This window comes from Littorina saxatilis, linkage group LG2 (assembly GCF_037325665.1).
Source record: "Littorina saxatilis isolate snail1 linkage group LG2, US_GU_Lsax_2.0, whole genome shotgun sequence".
NCBI lineage: Eukaryota > Metazoa > Mollusca > Gastropoda > Littorinimorpha > Littorinidae > Littorina > Littorina saxatilis.
This window is the reverse complement of record NC_090246.1, coordinates 86,555,299-86,567,538: the sequence shown is the minus strand read 5'-3', so window position 1 is coordinate 86,567,538 and position 12,240 is coordinate 86,555,299. Positions and strand designations below refer to the sequence as shown.

Here is a 12,240-nt window from a genome sequence, read left to right as displayed (position 1 = left end):
AGAGGCAAAATTGTCAATAATTTATAGACAAACTGTACGTGCAGGACCAGAACGGGTAATTCAGCCTTGCTTACGCCAGCATTTCTGTCTAACCTTTAACTACCTAGACAATTTGTCAGAAAATGAGCGCTTCATGGATGATAACGTGAGACAACTCCTGTGATCTTGCCGCGAGGTGGCGCCAGTTACCAGCCGAAAGAAAGAAGGCGCATAACCTCACCAGAACCGACCATTGTCTGTTTACCGTATAAAATGCACGACTTACACACGAACTGTTACCAAACCGATAAGCTATTTGGGACCAATGCAAGTTTTTTTTCCCTTTCTTGTGTGATCTTGCCGCGAGGAGGCGCCAGTTACCAGCCGAAAGAAAGAGGGGGTATAACCTCACCAGAACCGCCCATTACAGTACTCTATGCAGGAAAGTCAATGGAACTTGGTAATGATATTAATGAATAGATGCCGGAAGTGTGTCTGAAAGCTCGGGGGGGATCTGTGCATGTGAAGGTGGGAAGAACTGTACCTTTCATGAAGCACACACACACACGCACACACACGACACCATGGGAATCAGAACCGGTGTCACGAACTGAAAACTCGGCTGAACAATCTTTCTCAATGCGCATGCGCTAACATGGGGAGATTAATCAGGTCATGAACACCCTAACCCTAAGTTTGTTCGGTCAAAAGGTCAAATTTTTAATCAATCAATCAATATGAGGCGTACATCGCGCGTATTCCGTTGGTACAGTTCTAAGCGCAGGGAATTTTTTTGTATTTAAAATTTTTGAAATTTTTTTTTTATGCAATTTATATCGTGCACATATTCAAGGCGCAGGGATTTATTTATGCCGTGTGAGATGGATTTATTTTACACAATACATCACGCATTCACATCGGCCAGCAGATCGCAGCCATTTCAGCGCATATCCTACTTTTCACGGCCTATTATTCCAAGTCACACGGGTATTTTGGTGGACATTTTTATCTATGCCTATACAATTTTGCCAGGAAAGACCCTTTTGTCAATCGTGGGATCTTTAACATTACCAAGTTCCAAGATTGGCGCATGCGCATTGAGAGGGATTGTTGAGCAGAGTTTTCAGTTCGTGACACCGGCATCTGCATTCTTGGCACCATGGCTACATTTACTTCATTCCAGAAAACTTGATGACAATTTCATAAAAACTCTTCAATTTATTATGTGCGACTATAAGCATGCGCTCTCACATGAACTGTTTCTCACTCACCATACATTCACAATAACATCACATCACAAGGAAAATTCCATCCATGGACTTTGAATGTCTCTGTCACTAAGATCCACAGAACACCAGGGTCCGTATGCAAGAGTCGCGTGTTAAGATTTTAATTAGTCAGGGATAAACTGCATTGAAGATTCAGTTTATCCCAGACAAAAGTCTCGTAAGATTCAGTTTATCCTGGACAAAAGTCTCGAAAGATTCAGTTTATCCTGGACAAGTCTCGAAAGATTCAGTTTATCCCGGACAAAAGTCTCTAATCTCGAATCTTGCATACTGTCTCAAATGCATTTCTAATGACAAAAGTTGAAATGAAATAACAGTCAACCACTGTCGCTTTCTGCACAAACCTCACTCTTTCATCCACAAATCTTGCGCTGACAAACTTAGACATTCACACACACACACACACACACACACACACACACACTGATGTAGTTCTGCACATGAATGTACTTCATACTCTCTCATCTGACAAAGACCACACACACACACAGACCCAAGTTCTGTTCATGAGCTGTCAGTTTTTCTCTTACACTTGCACCATCACTGATGATATAGCAATGTCGGTACATGTATCACACAGAAAATATTCTATTCAGTTCTAGGCACAAAACTATCACTTTTTATTTGCTGTCAGTTCTTCCGTCTCATCCTCACTGTCAGATTCTTCTTCTTCTGCTTTTCTGACCTCGGTTTTCTCATAGCCTGGGACGTAATCCTCCACAGGCAAAAGGAATCGCTCCAGAGATGGAGGGGCGATAATGAATATCTGTGTAATCAGTGGACCTGGAAGAAAAAAGCAAACATGAAAAACACATCATGAATGAGCCCCTGAAAACAAGGCAAAGCTGACAAACATTTGTCACTGGGGGGCAGTTGTCCGGGGGGCAATTGTCCTCCCATGGTGGGGGGCAGTTTTCCGGAGGAAAATTGTCCAGGGGGCAATTAGCCTGCTACCATGTAAAACACATGAAATATGCAACTGTTGAGTAATAACAGCATATTAATGTTGTCGTGGAATTTTGGCGTAACTCGTTTCAAACAGTTTCTCGGGAGATGGACAAAAGAGATTATTTTGATTATGAACCAGTGTTTTATAATTGTTCCTGGTATGTATAGAAAGATAGTCTGCAGCACAAAACAATCAAAATCACAAAGAAACGAGAATTCTACGACGACATCGATATAACAGCATGTGGCAAGTGACAGGACAACATGAAAATGAACATGTCTTAGGCCAAAAAAAATAATAGGTGTGGTTACGGTAACATAGCCAAAAACAATAGGGTAGGAAGGTAGGCAATCACTTTTTTTTTTTTAAATTTTTTTCTAATGTGTACAAATTAAACCTACTTGACAGGGAAATAAGTGTGCGACTCGGGCGCTTTCGCTTTCATTGCGTTTTCTGCACTCGTTTACTTGTTTTTTTGTGTATTTTTTTGACAAATGTAATAAAAAGTTATAGGGTCGGCCCCCAAAAATAGGGTAGGTCGGGTTACCGTAACCACACCTATTTTTTTTTTAGGCCTTACTCGAAGCTTCTTGATATAAAAAAAAGTTCAGCTGGTAAGACAAGACACTTCTCTGTATTAACTGTGCCAACACCAACAACAAAATCTCATGTAGTATCCTACAGTACAAATGTCAACACTTACTCGCTGCTCTTCTTCTCAAAATTAAATCGGCCAAATATGTTGAAGAGACGTTGAAAACCAACAACCATTTCCTTTCCCAAATTCCACTCAAGGAAAGATGCAAATAAAAAAAAAGACAACAACAGACTGAACTTAACCCACCTTGCTTCAGATGAAAAGAATACTTCAAGGCACGTAGTGACAATGACAATGACAAATTCTTTATTAACGAGGGTAATGGCATAAGCAAACAGGTGCTTTTTTACATCCAGCCCTCGCCCATGGGAGGGTTTAATCTAATGATAATACGTTTTAAAAATGTTAGAATATCAATTCTGTGCAAAATAACAAAAAAGGATTTGGTGTTTGAAAGGGTAAATGTTGCCCTGCGTAGTGAGCTGAAACAAGCATGCTGAGTAAGTGGTGACTTCAATGTGGGAACAATCCAAATTGTTGACATAAAGGGATGATGATAAGTAATGTTTAATGCCCTCACGGTAAAACCATTAGGGGCATGTTCCAGGACCCCGACTTTATATGGGGGAAACAAAGGGAAGTAATCAGTAAGTGTTAAATAGCAAGGCAGAAACTCTAGTATCAGAAAGAACCATGAAGCACTTACCCAAAGTTTTTGCCCTGCCCTTGCAGAGAGCATTGACGTAGCCTTGAAAATTGTCAACCAGTTGTTCAACGGGCATCTTCAGCTGAAATGGAATTTTTTTGCTGTCAAAATAAGTACCAGAATACAAATACAGATATTGGTTTGAACACGGAAAAACAATGAAAGTTCATCAGAAATTAAGCTTCCTTTACCACTCATGCCAGCTTCTTTTTTTATGCAAAAGACACTGATATAAGAACTTGTTTTTATATTTAGTCAAGTTTTGACTAAATATTTTAACATCGAGGGGGAATCGAAACGAGGGTCGTGGTGTATGTGCGTGCGTGCGTGCGTGTGTGTGTGTGTGTGTGTGTGTAGAGCGATTCAGACTAAACTACTGGACCGATCTTTATGAAATTTGACATGAGAGTTCCTGGGTATGAAATCCCCGAACGTTTTTTTCATTTTTTTGATAAATGTCTTTGATGACGTCATATCCGGCTTTTCGTGAAAGTTGAGGCGGCACTGTCACGCCCTCATTTTTCAACCAAATTGGTTGAAATTTTGGTCAAGTAATCTTCGACGAAGCCCGGGGTTCGGTATTGCATTTCAGCTTGGTGGCTTAAAAATTAATTAATGACTTTGGTCATTAAAAATCTGAAAATTGTAAAAAAAATTAAAAATTTATAAAACGATCCAAATTTACGTTTATCTTATTCTCCATCATTTGCTGATTCCAAAAACATATAAATATGTTATATTCGGATTAAAAACAAGCTCTGAAAATTAAATATATAAAAATTATTATCAAAATTAAATTGTCCAAATCAATTTAAAAACACTTTCATCTTATTCCTTGTCGGTTCCTGATTCCAAAAACATATAGATAATGATATGTTTGGATTAAAAACACGCTCAGAAAGTTAAAACAAAGAGAGGTACAGAAAAGCGTGCTATCCTTCTTAGCGCAACTACTACCCCGCTCTTCTTGTCAATTTCACTGCCTTTGCCATGAGCGGTGGCCTGACGATGCTACGAGTAAAATGGCATTGCGTTTCATTCTGTGAGTTCGACAGCTACTTGACTAAATATTGTATTTTCGCCTTACGCGACTTGTTTGTCAATTTAGTGTCAGCGTATAGTCAATCTTCAAGAGCTGTAGGAAACAATATAGTGATCTCACAAAGAAAAGTAAACAGTGCGATGTTACAATAAAAGTGTCAGTAACCAAACTTTAAAGCTGGGGTCTCCACAACAGCGTTTATCATGTGATGTTATTTAGATGTATCAGTGTGGTTAATCTAAACTCAGTGAACATGGTATCAAGTTGGGCACAGTCAGACCAACAAGAGCACCCCCACCCCCCCCCCCCCCCCCCCCCCCCCCCCCACGTGAACTACAACTAGTAAATGATGTTTGGAAATAACTCTGTCATGGTACTGTATTATGAGCTGAGTTGCGACCCTAAGGCCAAAAAAAAAAAAGGTCTGTTTACGGTAACCCGACCGACCCTAGTTTTTTCGCGAGACCCTAGACTTTTTTTTGGCATTTGGGTAAAAAAAAAAAAAAAAAAAAAAAAAAAAAATCTTGTTTTTTTGGCAAAATAACGTAAAAATATGGTTTTTTGGAAAAAAAAAAAAAAAAGGGAAAAAAAAAATCCCGACCTACCGACCCTATTTTTTTGGCCTATGTTACCGTAAACAGACCTATTTTTTTTTTTTTGGCCTAAACACACTGAGGCAAAAATCTACACTGATAAGTTGTGTCATGCAATCAGAATAATTAACGTGAAAAATAAGCTCCAATGCACATTTTGTGCAGTGTCTAAAAACATGTACCTTGTTGCTCATGCAGTTGGTTGGTTGGTTATTATTTTTTATTGTCTCTTCAGCTATGGCCGCAGTGACCGTGAGCTCCAGTGTGCATATTTTCAAAAGAAAAACGTTGCCTCAGTGTTTTAAGGTAGCAATTCTTACGTAGCCTGTAAAACTCATGATCGAGTTATTTCCGGTAAACGTCTATTGGCCTCCATTTATACCTGTCCCAGTGGAATTTGCAGCCTGGCGAGGGCGTCAGTTTCTTTCTGTGAGGCGTAGCTGACACCCTCAGTGTACAGTTTCCACATCTCCTCCACGTCACCTCCTACACTGCCTGCACGACACACACATCAATGGATATGAATACACTGCCTGCACGACTGCGAATAAGTGTGAGCAGTTTGATCCAAACATTATTTCTTGGTGGTATCACCTCTGTTAGTGTACTTTCAATATAGGAATGAGGATACTTCTGACAGTGAAATGACAGGCAGACAGAGGAACACACACAGACACACACACACGTTTTCTCATCAAATGATAAAAAAACCCATTTGCAATCTGCATCAATAGCCTGAGATTACCTGCACCACTAAAAGATATATTGTTCAAGTAACTCCAAGAGTCTTGTTGTTTTAAATCAATGAGTGTCACCCATGCTTCCAGATCTCACCTCTTGCCTTGGTTGGAAACTTGTCTCTGAGCTGGGCTCTGATGGGAATAAGATCTGTGATGGCGTCAGGGGTACACAGGAACACATCAATGTCATCCTTGTCTATAAGTCCCTCCGTTATCTGACCATGAGAAATAACACCATTGATACATTTTTGCTATCTTCATTTTTCATATATATACATAAACACTGGTTTAAGATCTGTGTAAGACAAAAAAAGCCATGTACAATCCGGTCTCATACAGGCAAAAAGGTTGACTAAACGTTTTGACATCACTTCACGCAACTTATTTTCAAATTGTCACTGAGCTTTAAACAACAATCTGCTCAATGCTTCATCCTAATCACATGAGTTTACACAGATCAGTGCTTATTTACACATACAGACAAGCAAACTCTTCATGTCTCTCTTCACAACCTGAGACCAATCATTGAACATTTCTAAACACTTACAAGTCCCTCGCTTTTGCAAGCTACTGATATAGAAATTGTAGTATCAGAGCTTAAAAGTAACAATTCTAAGCTTGTCTCCATACTCACCTGTTTTACAATGTCTTCACAGCCTACAAACGTTGCTCCCAAACTTTTGGCTATCTGTTGGTCCTCCTCTGTCTAAAAAGGACAAAGAAAGAACAGGTGAGTCTCAATACAGTATTTCATAGTTTTACTCACACACACTGACATAAGTAGGCAGATAGACACAAATAGTGACACACACACATGCACAAATAGTGACACAAGGGCGGATCCAAGATCTTAAGGAAGGGGGGCCCACCCAAACTTTTTTGCACAAACTTGAAGGCGCGAAGTGCCTGAATTGAGGGCGCAAAGCGCCCGAACATGCAAAATGCTGCAATCTAGGGCCACCTGAGCTCAGAAACTGTCATTTAATCATCTCTCTCTCTCTTCCCCCCCCCTCCCTCCCCCCCTAAATCTGCCACTGTGACACACACTTGTATGCAAGAACAGTAGAGTGTCACACATACACACACACACAAACAATAATGACTCCCACATATAAATAAACACACACAAATAGTGAAAAACACACACACACACACTCTCTTGTTCTCTGTCCGTCACTCAACACATTGCAGAAGAAAGCCTTACCTTGCAGAAGACGATTACTTTCTGGTCCTTAGGCTGCTGAAACTGATGGGGCAGCAGGATGGTTCCCTTGACATTGGACAGGAACTTGGTCTGCAAAGAAAGACATAAATCAAAAGAAATATTTAAGTACATATGATATCTGAAAAAGATAGACTGTGTGTATCACTTTCCATAATCACTGAACAGAAACACATTCACTGATTCAGGGACAAGCACACAAAAAGACACACACAGTGAAATAGATCTTACACACAGGCACACACACAAATGACTTTGAAAGCAAAACATTTTGGAAAACACAAAGATGCACATACACAAAGACTGAACAAGCTTGCACACACACACACAGTAGATAGTATTTCTCAACTTACTTTCCAAAGATGTTCCTCACTCTTTCCACAGAGAGAGAGAGTGAGAGAGAGAGAGAGAGAGAGAGAGAGAGAGAGAGAGAGAGAGAGAGAGAGAGAGAGAGAGAGAGAGAGAGAGTGATGATGAGAGCTCTATAAAAAAGGATTTATAAACGTTTCAAGGCCATCCTTAATTGAGCCTGAAGTATACATCGTGAAGACTTTGCAAAGTCTTTTTACCAAAAACTCAGTGCTAAAGCTCCATGCAGCCAGCTTCAATCGACGAATTCCGGAAATAACTCTGTCGGGTTTATATGGGTTGTGAAAGAGTGAGTACCCTTGTATTTGCACAGACAAACTTTGCCATGTGCTTCCTGTGCACGTGATTGAGACACACCCTCTCGCTAGTGACTGGCTTGTAATGTCACGTGGGAACGTTTCACCACGTGACATTATTTCCCATGTGACATTATAGGCAAGTCACTAGTGAGAGGGCGTGTCTCGATCACGTAAACAGGAAGCACATGGCAAAGTTTGTCTGCGCAAATGCAAGGGTACTCACTCTTTCACAACCCATGCGAACCCGACATAGTTTTCTCTCTGCGAAAATCGTCTAAGGACTGCAGGCTTTAGGCAAAGCCTTATCTAATCTCCCAACCCGCACAGTGTACCTACAGTTCAAGACACACACACACAGGGAGACAGTGAGCGACAAGACAGAGAGAAAGCCTGCCAGAGTGACCAAGCAACAGATCTCTACCTTTTTGTTGGTTTTCATATTGAGCTCCATGTCAGCGTAGACCAGTCCCTCCATGTTATCCAGCATGCTGGGATCGGCAAACTCTTTGTGCCGCACCAGGCATTCCTCCAGAGGGAACTTGGGGCGCGGATAATGAGTTCGGATCCACACATCGTCCACAGGTACCCGAGACAAAAAGACAGGGGAAAGAACCGCTTTTCTGTCTTTGTAGGTTAACGTTCTGAAAAGTTCAGTTCACAAATTATTGAATGCTGTCGTTGTATAAATACTCATAGAATGTTGTTGTTGTTTGTTCTGTGTGTATGTGAGGTATCACAGAGAAGAAGAACAGGTAATTAAAAGGTTATTCCAATGACCTTTCAATCTCTCGATTCCATGGGGAATACGATGTTAAGAGTTGAGCCCATCTACTCAAACTTGCTGCCTTCACCTTCTCAAATCCTAAATAGGGTCAGGTGCCCATTTCCAGCTCGGCGGACTAGAGAGTGAAAGGAAAAATCAGATATTTGTATACACCCCACGCTGGAATTGAGGTTGGACCGCCACTGTGAGTAACACGCACTGTAACCACTAAACCACTCCCTTTCCCAATACAGTGGAACCCCTTTTAAGACCTCCAAAAATCTAAGAACATTGGGTCTTAAAAAGGAGGGGGTCTTAAAATGGGGGTAATTTTACTGAGGCAATGAACAGAAAGTCTGAGAAAACAAGGTCTTAAAAAGGAGGGAGTCTTAAATTGGAGGGTCTTAAAAGGGGGGTTCCACTGTACCTACAAAAATCTGAGAAAATCAGGTCTTAAACAGGAGGGAGTCTTAAAATGGAGGTACATTTACAGAGGTTATAAACAGAAAGTCTGAAAAAAGAAGGTCTTAAAAGAGAGGAAGTCTTAAATTGGGATATCTTAAAAGGGGGGTTCCACTGTATATATGTGCTATCCCTCTGCCACCTGTTAGCAACAGTGGTAACTGCATTAACCCTTACACTGGTGCAATTCTGTAACACATGTTACATAGCCACTGGTGAATTAACAGAGAGAAAAATAAAGAAAAACGGTCATATAGGTTTTCGCATCCATGGGAGGTAATCGGAACCGACCAAACAGACTGAGCCAGTAGCGCGACATATGTCGTGACAACCAGGTGACAGTATACATAAAGTAGCGCGACATATGTCGCGACAACCAGCCTAAGGGTTAAAGGACACCCTTGGGACCAGCCAAAAGTGTCCCTACAGTGCAGGTGGCCTTTTATGACAGGTATTTTATGGGTTAAAATAACAGACAGGAGTCTCGCTCATTGCAAAATTGAGTGTAAATATTCAGGTGCCGTACGCATGTTAGCCTTATAGTTGTACAAATCACTCAAAAACAAAAGTATGTATGACCCCTTGACAAACAAATGGAAAACTAAATGTGTCCTTTCATAGGAGGTGTCCTCATATTCAAGGTGCCGGACATCGCAGATACCACAATAAAATGTTGCAAACAATGCCTTCAGTGTTTCACATAGACTTACTTGTGTTTTACCACTTTGCTCCAAGCATCGGATGACTTGGCAACATGTGGAGCTTTTGTGCGTGGTTTCTTCAAGTTTCTGTTCCGTGTCTGGATGAGAAGTGGACACAGCCTGGCACTGGACTGTAACCGAAGCGATGCAGAAGCACAGAGTAGAGTGCAGGACAATCCTGCAAGTCAGATAGGTTCAGGTTAGGATCCATATCTGATGACAAACTTTAAAGAAAAACAAGTGACATTACAAACAAAGGTGAAATTGAAAGGAAGCGGTTTACTTATACTTAGGACAGCTTATATTGTTGAAAACTAAATATGGTGGGTTTCTTCCCACTAAATTAACATCAATTAGGTCCGTAGGTGCACAACTTAACTAGTACGACACACCACTTGCCATGAGTTCGTATGAGTTTGATCATGTTATGACTTCCTCCCATTGATTGTGGCTTGACTGCAATTTTGTCTTACTTTACTCTTTTCAACTCTCATCCAGAAGTGTATATGTATCAACATATAAAGGCAATATCTTGATTTAGTCCTGTGTGAACTTCACCAGCACACTGAGTAAATGTCAAATGTGCACTCTTCTTTTGGAATGCAACACCATTTCAATGGGGCTTATTCTGGACTATGCCCAATATAAATTGTGATCTAATGAAATACTACAGGTGATTTCTCAGGTATGTTTGTTTACTTTCCGTTTCAGAAACACAATGAGTGTCAGTGTTAGACATCAAATCCATGGCAAAATCTTGTTTAAGCACTGTGCGAGGTTTGTCATCACACTGAAATAATCTCAAAATGTTGACACTTCTTTCTGTATTTCTAACACATCCCTTGCTATAGTGATTGGCCCCTCCAATATTTGTCAGAGGAAACGCAAGGGTATTCACTCTTCCAGAACCCATCCCATGCAAACCCAACAGAGTTATATCCGAAAAACGTCTATGGAATGTGCGTCCGATTGTAATTGTTATACTCATGATCCTGCTTTGTGTTGTAACCGGAGCCCTAGAGGGTCCGTATCCCCATTAAAAGTTCGCAGGGGGAGGCTGAAGATTGCTGAGGAGAGCCTTACTCTGGCCCTATGTAATGCTGCACAATCAGTTAGTCTATGCCTCGCGTTGTTTTCTAATACATGTGCCTACATTACTGGCCGACCTCGGTATTCAGAGGAAACCCTGTGTGTTTCTTAATGTGCTAGATTGTGTGTTACAAGAATATTGTGGTGTATGTTTTGGATGCTAGAATTCGCTACGTACAGTTTTATCAACAAATATTTACAGGACAACAGTCAAGGAGAGACAGAAGTTACAACACATGACATAAAAGCAAGCTCACACACTTACATTCTGTCACCGACACATGAATGTTCACGCTCACACCTCTCGTACGTACAGTGGTATTAAGTATGACTCATCAGAAACAGTTACAAGGTTTTATTTACACTATGACAAACATAACAAGCAATTCATAAATCAACTCAAATAATGCATCAAACTATCCGAACAATTCAAAGTCTTACCTAGCGTTTAAACTTTAACTACACAACTAACTGGTATACCTACAACTATTTACATATGCCCTTTTCTATTTCCTTCCTGCCCTATTCCACATAGACACAGCTCTGCCGCTAAACGGACATACGAATCGACAAGACATGCTGCGCTTTCAAGCACGAGCAGACAACGAACGAACAAACAGACATAGATCGACTTTCTGCGCTTTTCAGCACAAGCAAACGAAAAGAGGTGAAAGTGAGCGTGCGCGCTTTTCAGCACAACTACTCCAGAAGGAAAGTGAGAGTGCTTTTCAGCACTGCTCCCGAAACTCGCTCAGCTGACCCTTTTATACCCTCTCAAAGACTACACTCTGTGACCGCTGCTGGCTGGCTGTAAGGCAGGGGATGGGGTAACAACAGAGAAGGTGGGGGTGTCTTAGTGCCTGCAACTCTGGGCTAGTAGGGCTCTCCCGATACAGTGTTTCACTGAGTGTGTGTGTGTGTGTGTGTGTGTGTGTGTGTGTGTGTGTGTGTGTGACCGAGTGCACAAGTGAATCATTGCAGGAGCAGGGCCGTGACTGAGGTTTACAACTACTGTACGTGCTAGTACTTTCGTTCATGAGATTGAGAATGTGAGCATGCACATGACCGCCGGTACGCACGCGCATTATGAAGAATCGAAATGCTAACAAAATTATAGCCCTCCGGTAAAAACGCAAAATCCATCGACAGCATCTCATTTATGCTTACAACAATTCGCACATTTGTATAACCCAGGCGGTAAGTGCTCGTGTTCTTTACCTTTGATGGCCGCCATGTTTCGTTTTCGTGACCTTCCCAATCAAGGGAGATCACTCTCAAAATTAAGAGCGACATTCACTGAAAATGACATACAAAATAATTCAGTGGATTTGAAAAGTAAGCTGTAACGTTAGACAATTCATAATGATACCAATAGTGAAAAAAGTAAAATATATAAAGGTTGCAAACAGAATGTAATAGTATTTTAACCAATGCAATTG

The 12,240-nt window shown here is 40.9% G+C and overlaps 1 protein-coding gene across 1 annotated transcript; it reads right to left on the bottom strand.

Moving 5' to 3' along the window:
- Positions 1–1,151: 1,151 nt before the first annotated feature.
- Positions 1,152–12,069, bottom strand: LOC138960018 (large ribosomal subunit protein uL1m-like). Its single transcript, XM_070331735.1, has 9 exons — positions 12,020–12,069; positions 9,722–9,890; positions 8,208–8,427; positions 7,101–7,190; positions 6,531–6,602; positions 5,991–6,111; positions 5,539–5,651; positions 3,522–3,603; positions 1,152–2,051 (listed from the first exon to the last, which is right to left on the bottom strand). Exons 1-9 carry the CDS (start codon positions 12,033–12,035, stop codon positions 1,882–1,884), a joined length of 1,053 nt encoding a protein of 350 aa, XP_070187836.1. The 5' UTR covers positions 12,036–12,069; the 3' UTR covers positions 1,152–1,881.
- Between the last annotated feature and the right edge of the window lie 171 nt (positions 12,070–12,240).